We start from the raw sequence: 16991 nt of genomic DNA on the forward strand, positions 1-16991 counted from the left end.
TCTCCTGTCTCGGGAAATTCTACACTTAGCCCAATTCGGCTCGTTGATAGGATGTACTTGCTTGGATCATAGGCTCCCCTAGCAAAACTCTGCCCAGTCCCAGATTCAGCAATCTCATTCTCCTCCAAAATCTGCCCTGCCCTGTCTTCGACGGTCACCACCATCGGTTCTGGTTGGGTTTTGGAGATGTCCACCATGCACAAGAAATCAGTGCAATCGGGGAGGAGCACCTCCGGCTTGGGTAGGTGGGTGGGCGTAATATAGATGCTAGGATCGTAGGATGCGACCCCAGTTTGGATAAAGTTGATTCTATTGGGAGGAGGAGCTTGGTTATGTGGTGGGAGAGGGTTGGTTGTGACATTGGGTTTATCAGGAGGCGCGATCACCTGTTTGTCAATAAGATCTTGGATCTCATGACGCAATCTGTAACAACGGTCGGTGTCGTGACCGTGTTGTTGGTGGTAAGCGCAGTACTTTGACGGGTCATAAGAGGAGGGGAGTGGATTCGGTAATGGCTTTGGCTCCAGGGGTTTTAAATGATTTTTTCTGATCAATATTCCCAGAACCTTGGTCAGGGGCATATATAGTGGGGTAAAGGTTCTTTGGCCTCGCGGTTGGAATCTGTTGGTTTGTGTGTTGCTTCCGGATGCGCCGGAGAAGGGTGTAGCGGTCATGGGCCTTGGAGGGGGAGGGGGAGTGGTGGTGACCATACTAACTTCCGAGGCTCTCGTATTTGCAGCGCCACTCGGGCCCGCGTTGTTGTTACGGTTGAAAGTCCTCCTCGGTTGTTCCCTGTCGTGGTCAAACAGACCTTGTTTCATTGCGTCTTCGATTTGCACCCCCATATCATGTAAATCTGCGAAAGTAGGGAAGGGGACTACAATCATCCTCTGCATCAACTTGGGGTGGAGATTGCGCACAATCATCCGGATTTGATCTTTGTCAGTGGGCCTTAGAGTCATCGTTGACGCCTTTGCCCTCCATCGGATCACAAAGTCCGAGAAAGATTCCTTGGGCTCTTGCCTTGTCGTTTCAAGATCACGAGTTGTGATCTCGATCTGAGTGTTGTATGAATATTGCGCGACAAAGGCCTCAGCCATTTCATCCCAATTCTTTTTCACTTCATCTTGTAATTTTGCGTACCAATGGGAGGCCACACCCGACAGGGTTCGGCCGAATAGTGAGAGCTTCTGTGGTCGTGTTAGGCCCATTGGCCGCAAGACATCTGCAAACAGTCGGATATGGACCATGGGGTCGCCGGTCCCGTCAAAGCGGTCGATTTGTGGCATTTTGAACCTATCGGGGAGTGTTACGGCCTCCTCGGTATATCCATCTTCGATATCCGGCATAGCCTTGACCCCTTGGGATTTCTTGAAGAGTTTCTCCAGTTTGCTCAATTTCAGAGCTGTATGATCAACCTCGACCTCGAATGGAGAGTCCGGGTGATTGGGTGTATGGACCTTGGACAGTTGTGGTGGAATCGGGGGCGGAGCTGGCCCCGTTGGAAGACTCGTGTCCTCTTGTAAGTTTTGGATGGTTGGCACAGTATTCTGGATGTTTGGAGGAGCGTTCTGAACAGCAGGTGTCTGTTCAGGTAATGGAGCCCCTGCCGGAGGAGGAATTTGTTGTGAAGCAGATGCCTCACTCTGCTGTTGCAGTCTAGTAATCAGTTCGGCCTGTTGGGCCATGATTGCGGCCTGCTGTTTGGAGAACTCCGCTTGACGGGCGGCATCATCGTGCATCTGTCTCATGCTCTCCTGCATTTGGCGCATTAGGGCCTCCATCCCTGATGTATGTTGCTGATCCATCTGTCTAACTGGTATGTCTATTTCTATAGCAGTAATTGAGACCTCAGTCCTACAGTCCTCTGATGAAGTAATCCACTGTTCTGACAATCGCTGTTCTGACACACTGCGCTTCCTCGGCTTTCTTCTGGTAACGGGGGGTAGAGAATGGAACACTGGCTGTCCGTCGATTAGATCCTCAGATCGATGGAGTCGACGACCTCGTGTCCAAAGTGCTTGGGGAATGCCTGTTGGGTTGGAAGCAATTGTGCTAGAACTGACCTAGCAAAAGATAAATAAAGCGAAAAGGAAATAAATAAACAGATAAACGGACAGCATAACAGCTTAAAATAAAATGCATGACACACAGTCGGGCATAATCAACACACAGTCAATAAGCTGAATACACACTGTCCTCAAACACTGATTATTATCCCTGTATCACTGTCTCCTAAAACAGAATCTGATATCCGCAGATAACCAATTCTCAAATACTGGCTGATGCCCGCAAGCCTGATACCCATAATACTGAACTGATGCCCGCAGGCCTGATGCAGACGATACTGAACTGATGCCCGCAGGCCTGATGCTGACAATACTGAACTGATGCCCGCAGGCCTGATACTCAAACTCATATACTGATACATGCATTCCTGTAGAGACGCACTCTAAAGCACATAACAGATAAGTGAGAGCCAAAACACCCCTATGTTGGCGGAGGGTTTCCCTGTCCTATTTTGTCAGGAGCTAGGGTTTTCACTACGCACGCAGCGGTTTCAAACAACCTATAAACGGGTAAGCAACCTGTCCTAATTTGGAATGGTCACTATGGATCCGAATATGCACTAGGTCGAATGGTCAAAGAGGGTGCCCCGGTAAAACCGGGGTTTGTGTTCCCATACTGGCAGAGCCCACAACCGGTCAGCCTTATGGTCATGCCTTGACAAGACAAGCCTCCGGCAAACAGTTCAGGAATAGCAGATGGCAAACACGATGTCCTAGGCGCACCAATGCAAATGCAATGCAAAGAAACACACAAGTGTAGTAAAAAACAGATATCATGAGTTCGAGTCAAGTTCTCTAATTCCCCAGCAGAGTCGCCAGAAACTGTAGACGTCCCCGAACGCCCCGGGAGGGTTAGTCCCGTTCTGTTCATTTGGGGTCACTACAGCTCGGACTCTCAAATTTGTCACGGTTCTAAATTTGAACCAAAGAGTCCAAATCCGGCAAATCGTTTTGAGAAAAAAACAGATTTTGAAACAAGTGCCAAACATGGACTGCTTTGCCAGATACAGAGTCGCCACCTAAATATTTTATTTTGGGAAATTTAGGAAACCCTGACTCGGTGCCAAAAGGCCACGTGTCCGTCATCACCAAAGTTGCCTCGGCTCTGGAACTTGGGTACGATTGGGGAAGGTCACTTCGTGAGCACCCCCGCTCGCCCGGTCATAGACCGGCCTCTACTAACCATGATATCTATTTTTGAAAACATTGTATATTCTTATTCCGGTTATTAGCCTAGGTTACTATGTGATGCGCACAGCATACAAGTATAGACTGGATCGCCTGAATTGGAACAAAACATTTCATGTTTGTTTTTGAAAATGGTTTGCTACCCGCGGGTAGGCTTGAAATATTTGATGATTTATTCCAATTCAGATAACCCAACCTTCACCCACAGGCATTCAGGCAGTTATATCACATAAGCATATAGCCTCATGGTAAGCATGCTATCATGGCATTCACTCACACGCATGCAAGGATGCTAAAGCATAAAGCTCACCGGGTACTCCAAGCCAAAACAGAAACTTCATTAGAAATCATGCATGGTCCTAAATATACAGAAATGCCTAATGCAACACATGCAAAAATGCAACTATAGCAGGCTCGGCTATTCTAAGATGGCATATGTAATGCTACAACTATCATGTATTCAATTTGGAATTGAAAATACAATGCAGCTAGTATGATGCGCCGAGCCCGGTGCATGCAATACAGATGAATGATGCAAACATGCTGTCATACTGTATGCTAATTGAAATATGCCCTAATCTAACCATCATAAGCGGATAAATAAAAGGGAGAAAGACGTGGGGTTGGAAGACATACATCACACTCACGCACGCTTATTACAGTTATGCCCTCGCGCAGAGGGTCCGAATAAATAATACAGTCTAAATATTACAGTCCCGAATAAAAGAATATTACAGTCCAAAATATTACAAAATCCTAATTAATTAACAAATTAACTAAGAAAATAAATAAAACTGGCATGCAAGCCAGGGACTGCCTTGCTTCTGATGGATGATGCATGTCCGGGTTGTCTTGCGCGGAAATCCACCGGAATGCCCCAATTAGCCTCTGTTTACACCTGTTCTTGAAATGCGTGCCAAGCCCCAAAAAGTTGCTGATTCTTCGTTTTGCTGCAACAGAGAGCAGGAAAGGGGCATAGCAATGTATTTGCACAGATATATGCATGTCTCGATCCTCGTGCCACCAATCACGCATACCGAGGCATGATGGCCGAGGAGTCGAAATGCACAACTCAATATAGAATGAATGCACATGAAACTATAGCTAAAACCTAACTCCATCATGGATAATTCGGAGTGTCGGTGACTGGGGAATTGAGACACATTCCGTCACTCGGAGTACGGAATGTACCTCGTTTCCCGTGCCCGGGCTAACTCCTATCCCGAACACGATGCAATATGTATGATATGCATGAAATGCAACTAAGATACAATCCTAACATACACAATGCTATGGAATGACATGCCTCGAAATGCGTGCACACAGGCACGCAAATCGAGAAAATGGCAGAATGTGATCTAAGATACAACCTAGTATGCACAATACTGGGAAAATAAGATGCCTTGAAGTGCGTGCACACGGGCACGCAAACCGAGGCGATGGCATACGCAATGTAAATGACATGGAAATATGATATGGACTTACACTAACAAGAGAGAGCCTCAGCCACACTCACATAGGATGTCAACGGATGAAAATGAAGCACCTCGAAGTGCGTGCACACGGGCACGCAAATCGAGGCAATGGCATACGCAATGCAAATGACATGAAAACATGATATGGGCTTATACCAACATGAGTGAACCTCAGCCACACTCACATAGGATACCGACGGATAAAAATGAAGTGCCTCGAAGTGCGTGCACACGGGCATGCAAACCAAGGCGATGGCAAAATGCGATGTAATGACATGGAAACATGATATGGGCTTATACCAACATGAGTGAGCCTCAGCCACACTCACATAGGATGCCGGCGGATAAAAATGAAGTGCCTCGAAGTGCGTGCACACGGGCACGCAAACCGAGGCGATGACAGAATGTGATGTAATGACATGAAAACATGATATGGGCTTATACCAACATGAGTGAGCCTCAGCCACACTCACATAGGATGCCGGCATATAAAAATGAAGTGCCTCGAAGTGCGTGCACACGGGCACGCAAATCGAGGCGATGACAGAATGTGATGTAATGACATGGAAACATGATATGGGCTTATACCAACATGAGTGAGCCTCAGCCACACTCACATAGGATGCCGACGGATAAAAATGAAGTGCCTCGAAGTGCGTGCACACAGGCACGCAAACCGAGGCGATGACAGAATGTGATGTAATGACATGGAAACATGATATGGGCTTATACCAACATGAGTGAGCCTCAGCCACACTCATATAGGATGCCGGTAGATGAAAATGAAGTGCCTCGAAGTGTGTGCACACGGGCACGCAAACCGAGGCGATGACAGAATGCGATGTAATGACATGGAATGGAAAGCAATCATTCTAACAAAATTTCAGCACTGAAATATGGGGGAAAACAGTCCCGAAATGAGGCGAAATGACACCAAATGCATGGAATTGTCCCGAAATGCGAATTTAGGCCCCCAAAATGGCCTATAGCTATGCAATGCATGCACAATATGGACATGTAATGTAAAGACAGAAGCTAGGGAGTCCCAAAAAAGGCACTTTCACAGTTATAAACATGGCCAAACAGCAAGCATAGGTAGGGCAAAAATGGCATGTAAGAATAGGGGCCAAAAGTGGGGTAATGAAGCAAGTGATATAAGCAAAATCCAAACCGAAAAATTTCCTTCTACAACATTGAAGAGGGACCAAAAATATGAATATTTGCAGAACTGTAAAATGGCTAAAATAGTATACAAACATGGTAGAAATGTGATGCAAAATGAGGCTCAAAAGTGGCTATAACATGAGGTATGCAAAATAATCACCAAACAACCAAAGACCCTTAATAAAACATGTAGACTGGGCCAAAATAGGACTATTTCCAGAACTGTAAAATGGCCAAAAACAAAAGCATGGTAGGCTAACTAAACATGCAAGAATGGGGAATAAAAGAGAGATATAACATGAAGTAGCATATGGAGGTCCCAAATCATGAAAGGACCTAAATGAAACATGAAGAATGGACCAAAATAAGTACTTTTTCAGAACTGTAAAATGGCCAAAAACAAAAGCATGGTAGGCTGCCATTGCATGCAAGAATGGGGAATAAAAGAGGAGTATAGAGGTAGGTATAACATGGAAGTCCCAAATGGTGTTGAGCCCTTCTTCAATGTTGAAGAGGGGCTCAAAATAAGCCTAATATCAGTTTACAACATGCTCAAAAACAGATTACTCATGGACCAAAAATAGCATGCAAGATTATGACATATAAGAGGATCAATGAAGCAAGTGTATCATGGAGGGCTCAAACAGGGTTGAGCCCTTAATGAAGAATTAAAATGGGCTCAAAAGAAGGCCCTTTTCAGTTAGGGCCGGAGCTTGAAACAAAAAGCATGGATGACTTGCAAAAGATCCAAGAAAAGGGCCAAAAAGGGGAAATTGCAACTTACCCTTGAAGACCAATTCTTTTGTTGCTTCTTGGGCCAAATTTGTTGCCTCTTAGCTGCTGAAATTCCTCTCCTTGCTCTTGGAATGGAGTGGTGGTGGTAGAGCGTGGTGTTGTAGTATAAATGGTGGTGTAGGACTTGGAGCTTTTTCGGAAAATGAGAGAGATAGAGATGGAGTTGTGTATGGAAGCTTGAAGGTGAAGTTTTCTAACCCTAACATATGATATAGAATGCTTGTTATATAGGCCAAAAAGGGGGTGCAAAGGTGGGGGAAAAGGAGACAAACTTTCCCCCACAAAATATCCCCCGGATAAAGATCTTTTCTGGGGGATAAAGCTCCACAGCTGTATAGTGCACAGTGCCAAGAGCTCGACCGGCCTGTTACTTTTGCTCCAGGTGGCCGGCCGGCCACACCCCCTAGCCGGCCGGCTAGGGGTCAAAAGGGTCAAGAAGATTTAGTGGCCGGCCACCACATGATAGTGTCCTCCTATGTGTGTACAACACAACCCTGTGGTTCAAAGTTCAAGAATGTGGGTCCAAGGTGTTCAACATTAGCTCGGAAAGAGGGGGTCAAAAGGGTCAATTTGAATTACTGGCCGGCCACCTCTTTTTAGGGTCCTCTCATGTGTGTACATCACAAATATGTGGTTCAAAGTTCAAGAAAATGGGCCCAAGGGGTTCAACATTAGCTCGGAAAGAGGGGGTCAAAAGGGTCAATTTGAATTACTGGCCGGCCACCTCTTTTTAGGGTCCTCTCATGTGTGTACATCACAAATATGTGGTTCAAAGTTCGAGAAAATGGGCCTAAGGTGTTCAACATTAGCCCGGAAGTGCGAAAAACGGGCGCCGGAGGGCGTCGGAGGATGTATAACTGGTTGCTGCAAAAATTACTGGCTTCCCACCCTTCAGTGACCTCCCCAGTGATAAAACAGAGGTACCTGCCAAAAATGGACGAAAACCGTTGCAAAATGAATGCTCGGGGGCCAAAACACGCAGTTTGGGGTCCCGAAAATGGGCTGTTAAGCACCGAAAGTGGCATTCGGCCACGAAGTGGGTTTCTCAGACCTCAGTGTCCCTCAAAAGGGAGAAAATAGGAAGTATGCCAAAATTTAGAGCAAACGGAGATGGTTAAGCGGTCCCGAACCGAGGCACACGGCCAACGGTCCCGAAAAACCGGAAACCGGACTCCGAAATGGGCAAAATGGCCTGTGGCCACAAAATGTAGCGTACGGCCACTGAGAAATGGTCCAGGGGACCTCTCCCTCCCCTCAGGAAAAGAAACAGAGAAAACCGAGTCTGGTTCGCAAACCGAGGCAAGGCACAGAAGAGGGTTCGGAAGTCCGGAGGCAGGGCTCGCAGCCGCGACTCTGAGACTTCTGAACAAGCACAACATGCAATATCACCGAGTGCTCAACTGGTGACGTCTGAGTCTCAAGGTCGGTCAAAAATGGGGTGTCTACAGTTGCCCCTCTTTGACAGAACTCGAAAGTCATAAGTGACGGGAGTGAATGTCAAAGCCCAGAGACGACCCATTTTTGACAAGGCCGAAGACTTAGACAAACGTACAAAGTAAGCAGAGATGTGCCCGCAGGCAGGGGGCAAAATGCAAATGATATGCAAAGAGCCGGAGGTAACCCAATGATCATGCAAATGCAGCAAGCTGTAATGAAGCAAGTATTCGCAAATAGATGCAACAGTTTTAAGCAAGAATGCAAAGCAACAACTACATTTCATGCAGTTAAGAATGCGGAGGATTATTCAATCCCCGCCACGTCTCACACGGAGAAGATACGATACCTGCGCGATTCGTCTGGTCGCACCAGCCTCAATTTGAACCGTACATACAATATCGTGCCTGCAAAAGAGAGAAATTGCAACAAGTACAATATGCTACCAACATGTATTTAACGTGATTCCGAAAGTTTGACACACGCAGTGCCGGTGAGTGAATGCATCGCGATGCAAGAGTGGAACATGCGTGACAACGTATGCTCAAACATAGAGGTATGCCAATGTCAAGAAATGTGCATAAAAATGCAAGTATGCTCATGAGAATGCAAGATAATGTGCATGATAGTATAAAATGAGCATGAATCAAGGTGCCCGTTTGTCATGAAACAATGAGTATGGAAACGCGTGTTTCGGCGGAGGCAACTCGATCGCGGCCTCCGATCCGCTTCTCGGAAGGGCTACAATTCATTCAAAAAGGATACACTTCGATTTCGATGAATGATGATGAGACATATGTCAGAACTTGAAGCTGAAGTCCCGGCGGAGCTATTTCGCGACCAGAAGTGTACTTTTCTTGAACTTTTTCAGGTCCCGGGAACTCCGATCTTCCTCAAAATTTGCAGAGAGCTAGGTGAACATGTGGGGGACATGGCCGGCCGTTTATCTTCCCAAGGGGAGGTGGCCAACCGGTTTTCCATAAAGTAAATGGCTGGCCGGCCATTTCTCCAAAAAGCAGATAGCTGGCCGGCTAGAAAAGAGGGCCGGCCGGCCATATGCCCAAATCCGGGGGCTTTTTGGTCTTTTCACCTCCTTTCTTTCATGCTTCTTCAACCAAGACCTTGAGCCTATATAAGGCAACCGAGGCCTCTCCCTTTCTTGCCTCCTACAACATTTTCTTCTCCAGATCTGAGTTTCATACGCGTTTTCCAACGCCCCGTGCAAATTGTTTTCGCAAAAACATTCAGTTTTAAGCACTTTTGAAGCGATTAAATTCCGGCTTCGGAGCTTCTTTTTGCATTTTCGCCACTTGAGGTAAGTTTGTCTCAATATTTGGAAGATTTTCTCGGGAGTTGACTTTTGTTGACTTTTATTTCCCGAGAGTTGACTTTTGTTGACTTTTTCCAATTTCGGCTCATTTTCGCTCATTTTGCAGATCTTCTGAAAATGGCGGGTAATTCTCCCCACGGCGGAGGTTTTCCAGGTGCCGGAGATGATTTTGATCCCATGACTCTACCCCCGAGGACCCGACCTTTTATTCCCGGGAGGTACCGTCCGCCAGCACATGTCCTCCCTCGTGCTGTCTTCCGTCACTTTACTAGCTTTGACGAGCGAGCACCCGGGGATCTGCTTCTCCGAGAGCCGGAGCATCACCTTTCTCATGAGGCCCGAGAGGTATTTACTTCATTTTCTGTATTTTTCGTACATTTCGCACCTTTGCCATGCTTGAACACGCAGTTTAGCTTATGACATAGTACTTTGCTTGCATCCTGAACATGTAGTTTCAACACTCGAATTTCTGAACACTCGGCTCATTAATTAATTGCGAACACACAGTCCACATTAGAACACATGGCTCAAACCCTGATTTGTCGAACACACAGCCCGAATTCGAAAGTGAACACACAGCCCACACTTTACATTTTTTGAACACACAGCCAGATTAGATAGTGAACACGCAGCCCACACTAGTTGAAATTTGAACACGCAGCCCAAACTTTAAATTTTCTGAACACGCAGGCCAGATTAGAGTAGTGAACACGCAGCCCACGCTAGTTGAAATTTGAACACGCAGCCCAGATTAGAGTAGTGAACACGCAGCCCACGCTAGTTGAAATTTGAACACGCAGCCCAAACTTTAAATTTTCTGAACACGCAGCCCAGATTAGAGTAGTGAACACGCAGCCCACGCTAGTTGAAAGTTGAACACGCAGCCCAAACTTCAAATTTTCTGAACACGCAGCCCAGATTAAATAGTGAACACGTACCACTGATAGAAAGTTGAACACGCAGCCCAAACTTCAAATTTTCTGAACACGCAGCCCAGATTAGAGTAGTGAACACGCAGCCCACGCTAGTTGAAAGTTGAACACGCAGCCCAAACTTCAAATTTTCTGAACACGCAGCCCAGATTAAATAGTGAACACGCAGCCCACACTGATAGAAAGTTGAACACGCAGCCCAAACTTCAAATTTTCTGAACACGCAGCCCAGATTAAATAGTGAACACGCAGCCCACACTGATAGAAAGTTGAACACGCAGCCCAATCTTTAAATTCTCTAAACACGCAGCCCAGATTAAATAGTGAACACGCAGTCCACACTGATAGAAAGTTGAACACGCAGCCCAAACTTTAAATTTTCTGAACACGCAGCCCAGATTAAATTTGCATGTAGCTTATTTCACTTCATCGGCATACAGCCCATTTCATTCCATTGGCACGCAGCCCATTTCATCTCATTGGCACACAGCCCATTCATTTTGTACTGACACATGTATTCATTCTGAATGCAGGTTACTTCTCGCAGCGTACGGGGGTATGGCTCCACTGCCGCGCGGGATTGGTACGCCGAGCTCCCGGAGGGTGTTCGGGATTTGGTTGACTTGGCAGGGTTCGGGCCCTTCTGCGTCGGGTTGTCTCGTTGCTCCGCCAGGAGGACTTTGATGGCAGCCTTGGTAGAGAGATGGTGGGACACCACCAACTCCTTTCATTTCTCTGCCACTGGAGACATGACCATGAGGCCCCTAGACTTCGCTGTGTTGACTGGCTTAGACATAGGAGGTTGGGCCATCCCCTACGATGAGGATATGGGCGAGTGGGAGGCCGCTTGGATGTATCTATTGGGGGCTCGCCCGCTCGTTGACAGGGTTTCTGGGAGAGTCCGATACACTTGGTTCTCTTCCCATTTCCGGCGGGCGGAGATGGTGCCCGAGACCCCTGAGGAGACGGAGCAGTACGCCCGCGGCTTCTTGATGTTCTTCTTCGGGACTACCCTGTTCGCCGATAAAGGGAACACAGTCGGGTTATACCTGCTGAGCGCTCTGGTTGACCTATCACAGGTCCATCAATATGACTGGGGTGGCGCCGGCCTAGCTACCCTTTACTTTTATATGAGCGCGACCTCCCGCGGGCGGGGCGATTTACTTGGCGGCTACTGGAGAGCCTGGGAGGTACTTTTCTGTCCCCTTGATTTACATTTCTGTTCTTCATTACTTGTACATTGCACACACAGCGCACTTTTACAGTCTGTACTTTGCTCTCAGCATTTCGTACTTATATTCTGCACTGCTTTTCTCAGCTATGGGTCTATGTATACTTCCCATCATTAGCCCCAGGGTTGGAGGTGGCAGCCCCTCCCATGACCCCGTACTCACTAGTGTTCGAGGGCCCGCATCGGCCGAGACCTCGAGAGACCCTCTTTTACCTGCGACAGTACTTTGACACTGTGCGACATTCAGAGGTACCTCAGAACTTTCAGTTCCTTTCATTTTCATCTTTGATTTGCTCTGTATATTTCCGATTTCTGATTGGTTTATGCATTTATCATCCGCAGATCACACGGCAGCCCTGGGCGTCCTTGGGTGATGGTCTCCGACTTCAGTATACCAGAGGGTCGGATATCTCCCAGTATAGGGTCCTGCTCGAAGGGCCGGTTGGCAGGGCATGGTTCCTGGGGGAACGCTTTCTGCGCCAGGTATGGGGATATCTTTCTCAGGATCCTCCCGCAGTACCCCCAGTCAGTATGCGGACCGCTGACAGGCTCTCTTACTCGGAGGTAGTCGGCGCCATGCTGGGTAGTGATGCTTTACTATATGTTGAGGAGGGGGACTACGCCACTTACCGTCACATATATTTGATGCCTCCATTAACGGGAGCTCGTACCCCGATGATGAGGCCTGCCGGTATGTCATCCTCGGGCCAGGCTCGGGCTCGGGCTGCAGACGCCCCTTCTACTAGCAGGGCTGGTACATCTAGAGGTGGGAGTAGACCGGTTCCTCCGATTCCGTCGACTTATCCTCATCCTGGATGGCCAGATATGCCGACTGAGTTGATGGCGTGGCAGTATGGGGCTATCTCTCCGACCCCGATCCCGCTAGAGCCTCCGATGCCCAGTGATCGATACGCCATTGATCCTGACTCACCGCTGGTATGCTCCACTGTTTTTCATTCATCGTTCAGATGTTTAGACATTCTTTTGTTCACTGATGATTATGAACTCATTTTTGCAGCCACCGCGAGGGTACATGGAGGAGGTGGTTGGACTGGTGGCCACACTCGAGGGCATGGTCCTGCGTAGGGAGGCACAGTTGTCTGTTGCGGGCATTCAGGTACCCTTCAGTTTTCTGGCATTTATCATACTTCTGATGACATGCTGATTTCTACTGCATCGATAGACTACTTGTGTAGAGCACATCTGACACACACCCCACTTGTACACTGTATTTACATGCACCCACTTCATGTAGCCTTTGCTTGTATCTGCATCTGATGTATATATTTGGACTGATGTATTTGAATTGAACTCTTTGTTTTCAGATGCCTTCATGGTCCGGTCAGCCGCAGGCCAGGCCATCTGGGCCTCCTTGGGGAGCTGGGCCATCTGGGCCTTTTCAGGAGGCGGGGCCATCTCGGCCTTCCCGAGGAGCCGGGCCATCTAGGCCTTTTCGAGGAGCTCGAGGAGGGTCTGTCCGCAGACGCAGGGCTCACGTTGTAGAGGTGGAGCCTGATGAGAAGGAGGAGGATGCTGAGGAGGAGGAGGAGGCTACCGATCGTCAGTCAGAGACATCTGCTGAGGAGGGGGGCTCCGGTTTTGGTTCGGGGAACAGAGGTGAGGCTGAGGGGGATCCTGAGGATGACAGCTCCGACTCAGATGATGATGATGGTGCAGAGGTTGTCCCGCAGAAGAGGATGAGGAGTGCTTCTCGTTCCCGTTCCCGAGGACATTGATGCTGCTATTTCCCGCTTTATTTTTCTTTTTGCTAGTAGTTTGTAGCACTTTGCACATTGTTAGGCAGTTTTATTTTCTTGTAAAACTTGTACCTTTGTTTGTTGTAAAGCATGATGAAATGAAATAGCTTTTGAAAAGGTGTTTGTATTTTGAACTTTTAGCATCGTGTCGCATCATTTATTTTGCACAAGAAAAGAAATTGAATGGGAGTGTGCATTGTGTAATCACCAAGTCAGGTAGTGAACCGACGCAACAAACTAAGCAACTCAACTTACTAAGATATAACGGAACCTTTAGCAAGTTTACAACTCGATAAACAAAATGCAACAACGCAAATAAACAAGACTTTAACAAAGATTGCTTAAACAGAGCGCAATGACTTAAAAACACGAAACACGTCCGCTCGACAAACAACTCAAAAAGCAAAACAACAACTCGATAATCAAAACAACAACTCGATAATCAAAACTCAGCAATAACAGAGTGTTCTTCGGACGATCTGGGCACCGGAACGCATCCAAAACGGAGGGAGATGAAGGCCTTTGACTCTCCCGTTGCATGGAAATGCTTGAAACTTTCCCTCGAAGAGTAAAACAGGGCCAAGGGGATACACTGCAGCATTGCCTGTCATCTCTGGGAGCCGGCCGGCCATTTTTGTGGAGAGAGACAGCTGGGCGGCCAGTTTTGTAAAAAGTAAATGGCTGGCCAGCCAGAAAAGGTGGCCGGCCGGCCACTTAGTCCTGCAGCCACCAGATTTTTGACACGTGTCCCCGTGAATAGTGTTTTTCCTTCTATAAAAGCCTCAACTTCGGGAACATTCATTTCATCTTAGTTTCAGACAAAGATGGAGGCGTTTCTCGCAGAAAATGTCACATCTTGGATCTCTTCTCTAGATGGCTCGGAAAAGCTGAATTTCCGGGGTTTCGGCTTGAATGCACTATTCACGCTGAGCCGTACTCCGCTACAGCTTCCTTTTCTCCATGCCGCGGCAAGGTTCTGGAATCCAGTGACGCACGTTTTTAGCTTCGGCGGCCAAGAGGTATGTCCCACTTTCGAAGATTTTCAGATTTTGATGGAGTCTGAATGCTCTGAAGTGATCTTGCCCCAGCTCCGTTTTGGCCATGCTCAGGCTTTAGGGCGGATGTGTGGGCTCACGGCGCACGACGCTCGATCTCTGATCTGCAGTGGGGAACTGGACATCCTCGGCTTGGTTCATCGTTTTTCCGACGCCGGTGACCACAGCAACCATTATTGGCAGGGTTTCCGGCAACACGCCCTCTGCTTATGTTTGTTGTCTCACTTTCTGCTTTCCTAGGGTTTCGGCGGGGCTAGCATTCGCCTGATTGAAGTCGCCCAAGGTTTGAGAGAAGGAAAGAGCTGTATTGCCATGACCTTGGCCGAGACACTGATGGGTTTAGATTCTGTCTATCGCCGGGAGGCGACTAGGTTTGCTGGGAGTCCACTGCTGCTGCAGGTAATGTTTCCCACCCGACCTTTCATATATATTTGCTCACATCACTCGACCCTCAGGCTCGGTTTTTCCCACAAAACCCTTGTCTTACTTTTCTCTCATCGTACATCTCTCTGTTCTTTATTCTCTCATTTTCCATCCCTCCCCAGATATGGTTAATGGACAAGTTGCAGGTTGTGGACTCTTGCCCGGCCTATTCAGCTCGAGGCTATTTCTTTCGGCAGCGCCTAGTCAATGCTCTTGACGAAAGGTGGTGGTTTGATTGGATGTGCAATCTGTCCGCAGACGGCATTGCTTGGCGTTGTCCTTGGCTCAACCTCCCGGCAATGAGCTATAGTATGTCTCGGCTGATTGGGATCCAATTGGTTGGTCTAACCCATTGCGTATTTTATTTTCCGTTCCGGTTTCTGCGTCAGTTTGGTCATGATCAGACCTGCCCACCGGAGGAGATTGAGTACCCAACCGCTTTCCCGGTCCGAGGTGCACAGCTTGCACGATATGCCACAGCATGGAGGACTAGAGAGTTCCTGGCTCCTGCTTCCACTTTCAGTTGCACTTTGTCCGATGAGTGCTTGGATTGGCTCAATGAGGAGGCACAGGTTGGGCCTAGCTTGGCATCAGATGCTTCGTCCAGCTCTGGGAGGGGACGCAGAGATACTTGATTCAACTATGCCCCAAATTTATTGCTTTATTAGCATTTTCAAGTTTTCTTTATGAATGTACTAAAAAAAGCAGCCTCGATTGTATGCAAGAGCGGGAGAACTCTATTTTGAAATCAATGAAATTGAAAGTTGTGGTACTAAAAATTTTCCGCTTTTGGTCCAAAAATGGTCTTAGTCGTAAAAAGATTAATTTGAACAAAGTCAACTTTTATCAAAACTTTTCAAAACTATTTTCGATGTGGATCAGAACTGGACACGCCGAAAATCTGTCACTGAGATGCACAACCCCAGATCCCTGCAACTGGAAAGTTGCCCTTAGTCTGAAAAACAATGCGGCACTGCAAAGCAACGGAAAGTTGCCCCTTGTCTGAGTAACTTTGCACCGTCGCGGCAACGGAAAGTTGTCCCTAGTTTGAACAGCACTGTACCAGAGATCACGATAAATGCTAATGGATAAAGATGACTGAGATGATCAAAATGGACAGAGTTGATCGGGGAAAAGTTTATGACTGAACTTCAAGGTGAAGTTGCCTACGTATCCCAAAGATGGGAATCAAGCCTTACGTAGTTCAGGCTCGGGTTCACTCGAGTATTTTCACTCTCCTTTTACGCTCTAACTTTTGCCAAGGCCGCCCTTTGCGGGTTTTCAACCTTGCGAGCTCAGTTTTTATATTTTCTAATTTTTTTGTGCTCTGACTTTTGCCTAGGTCGCCCTTTCGGGTTTTCGGCCTAGCGAGCCTCTCAAGGATAGTATTTCTTCAACTTGTCCATATTGATCGGTTGTGAGAACTCCAAGCCATCTAGATCCATCAGAACCACAGCTCCACCTGACCAGATAGCTTTGATGATGTAAGGACCAGTCCAATTAGGTTTGAACTTGCCCCTTGGGTCGTGGATGGGAGCTCGGTTGTCTTTGAGCACCAAATCCCCTTCCTTCAGATTCCTGGACTTAACCTTCTTGTTGAAAGCCCGGGCAATTCTGCGTTGATAGCCTTGGATGTGGTACAGTGCTTTCAGTCTTCTCTCATCAAAGAGCATGAGTTCTTCGAATCTGCTTTGCTGCCAATCTGCTTCGGCTATTTGGCATTCAGCCAATACTCGTAACGACGGAACCTCAATCTCGATGGGTAGAACAGCCTCCATTCCATAGACCAATGAATACGGAGTCGGTCCAGTAGAAGTTCTGATTGAAGTCCTGTAGCCCCACAGAGCAAATGGCAGCTTATCTGGCCAATCTCGATAGGTTCCCACCATCTTCTGCAGTATATGCTTGATATTCTTGTTGGCGGCCTCAACCGCTCCGTTGGTCTGCGGCCGGTATGTAGATGACTTATGGAAAGCCACATTGTATTTCTCCAACAAGTCTATCACTTCTTTCTTGAAGTGGGAACCATTATCTGAAATTACCTCGTTTGGCACTCCGTAGCGACAGATGATGTTGTTTCTGATGAACTTTGCGACGTGCGACGCCTTCAACACCGCGTATGATTGGGCCTCGACCCA

General features: G+C 47.5%; 1 protein-coding gene across 1 annotated transcript; it reads left to right on the forward strand.

The window, feature by feature from the left end:
* Nucleotides 1-12194: 12194 nt before the first annotated feature.
* Nucleotides 12195-13354, forward strand: LOC145791568 (uncharacterized). Its single transcript, XM_082871931.1, has 3 exons — nt 12195-12554; nt 12637-12735; nt 12944-13354. The coding sequence occupies exons 1-3, from the start codon at nt 12195-12197 to the stop codon at nt 13352-13354; spliced, it is 870 nt and encodes a 289-aa protein (XP_082728057.1).
* The last annotated feature ends 3637 nt before the right edge of the window (nt 13355-16991 follow it).

Source organism: Camellia sinensis, chromosome 5 (genome assembly GCF_055761805.1).
Source record: "Camellia sinensis isolate YWXY chromosome 5, ASM5576180v1, whole genome shotgun sequence".
Taxonomy (NCBI): Eukaryota; Viridiplantae; Streptophyta; class Magnoliopsida; order Ericales; family Theaceae; genus Camellia; species Camellia sinensis.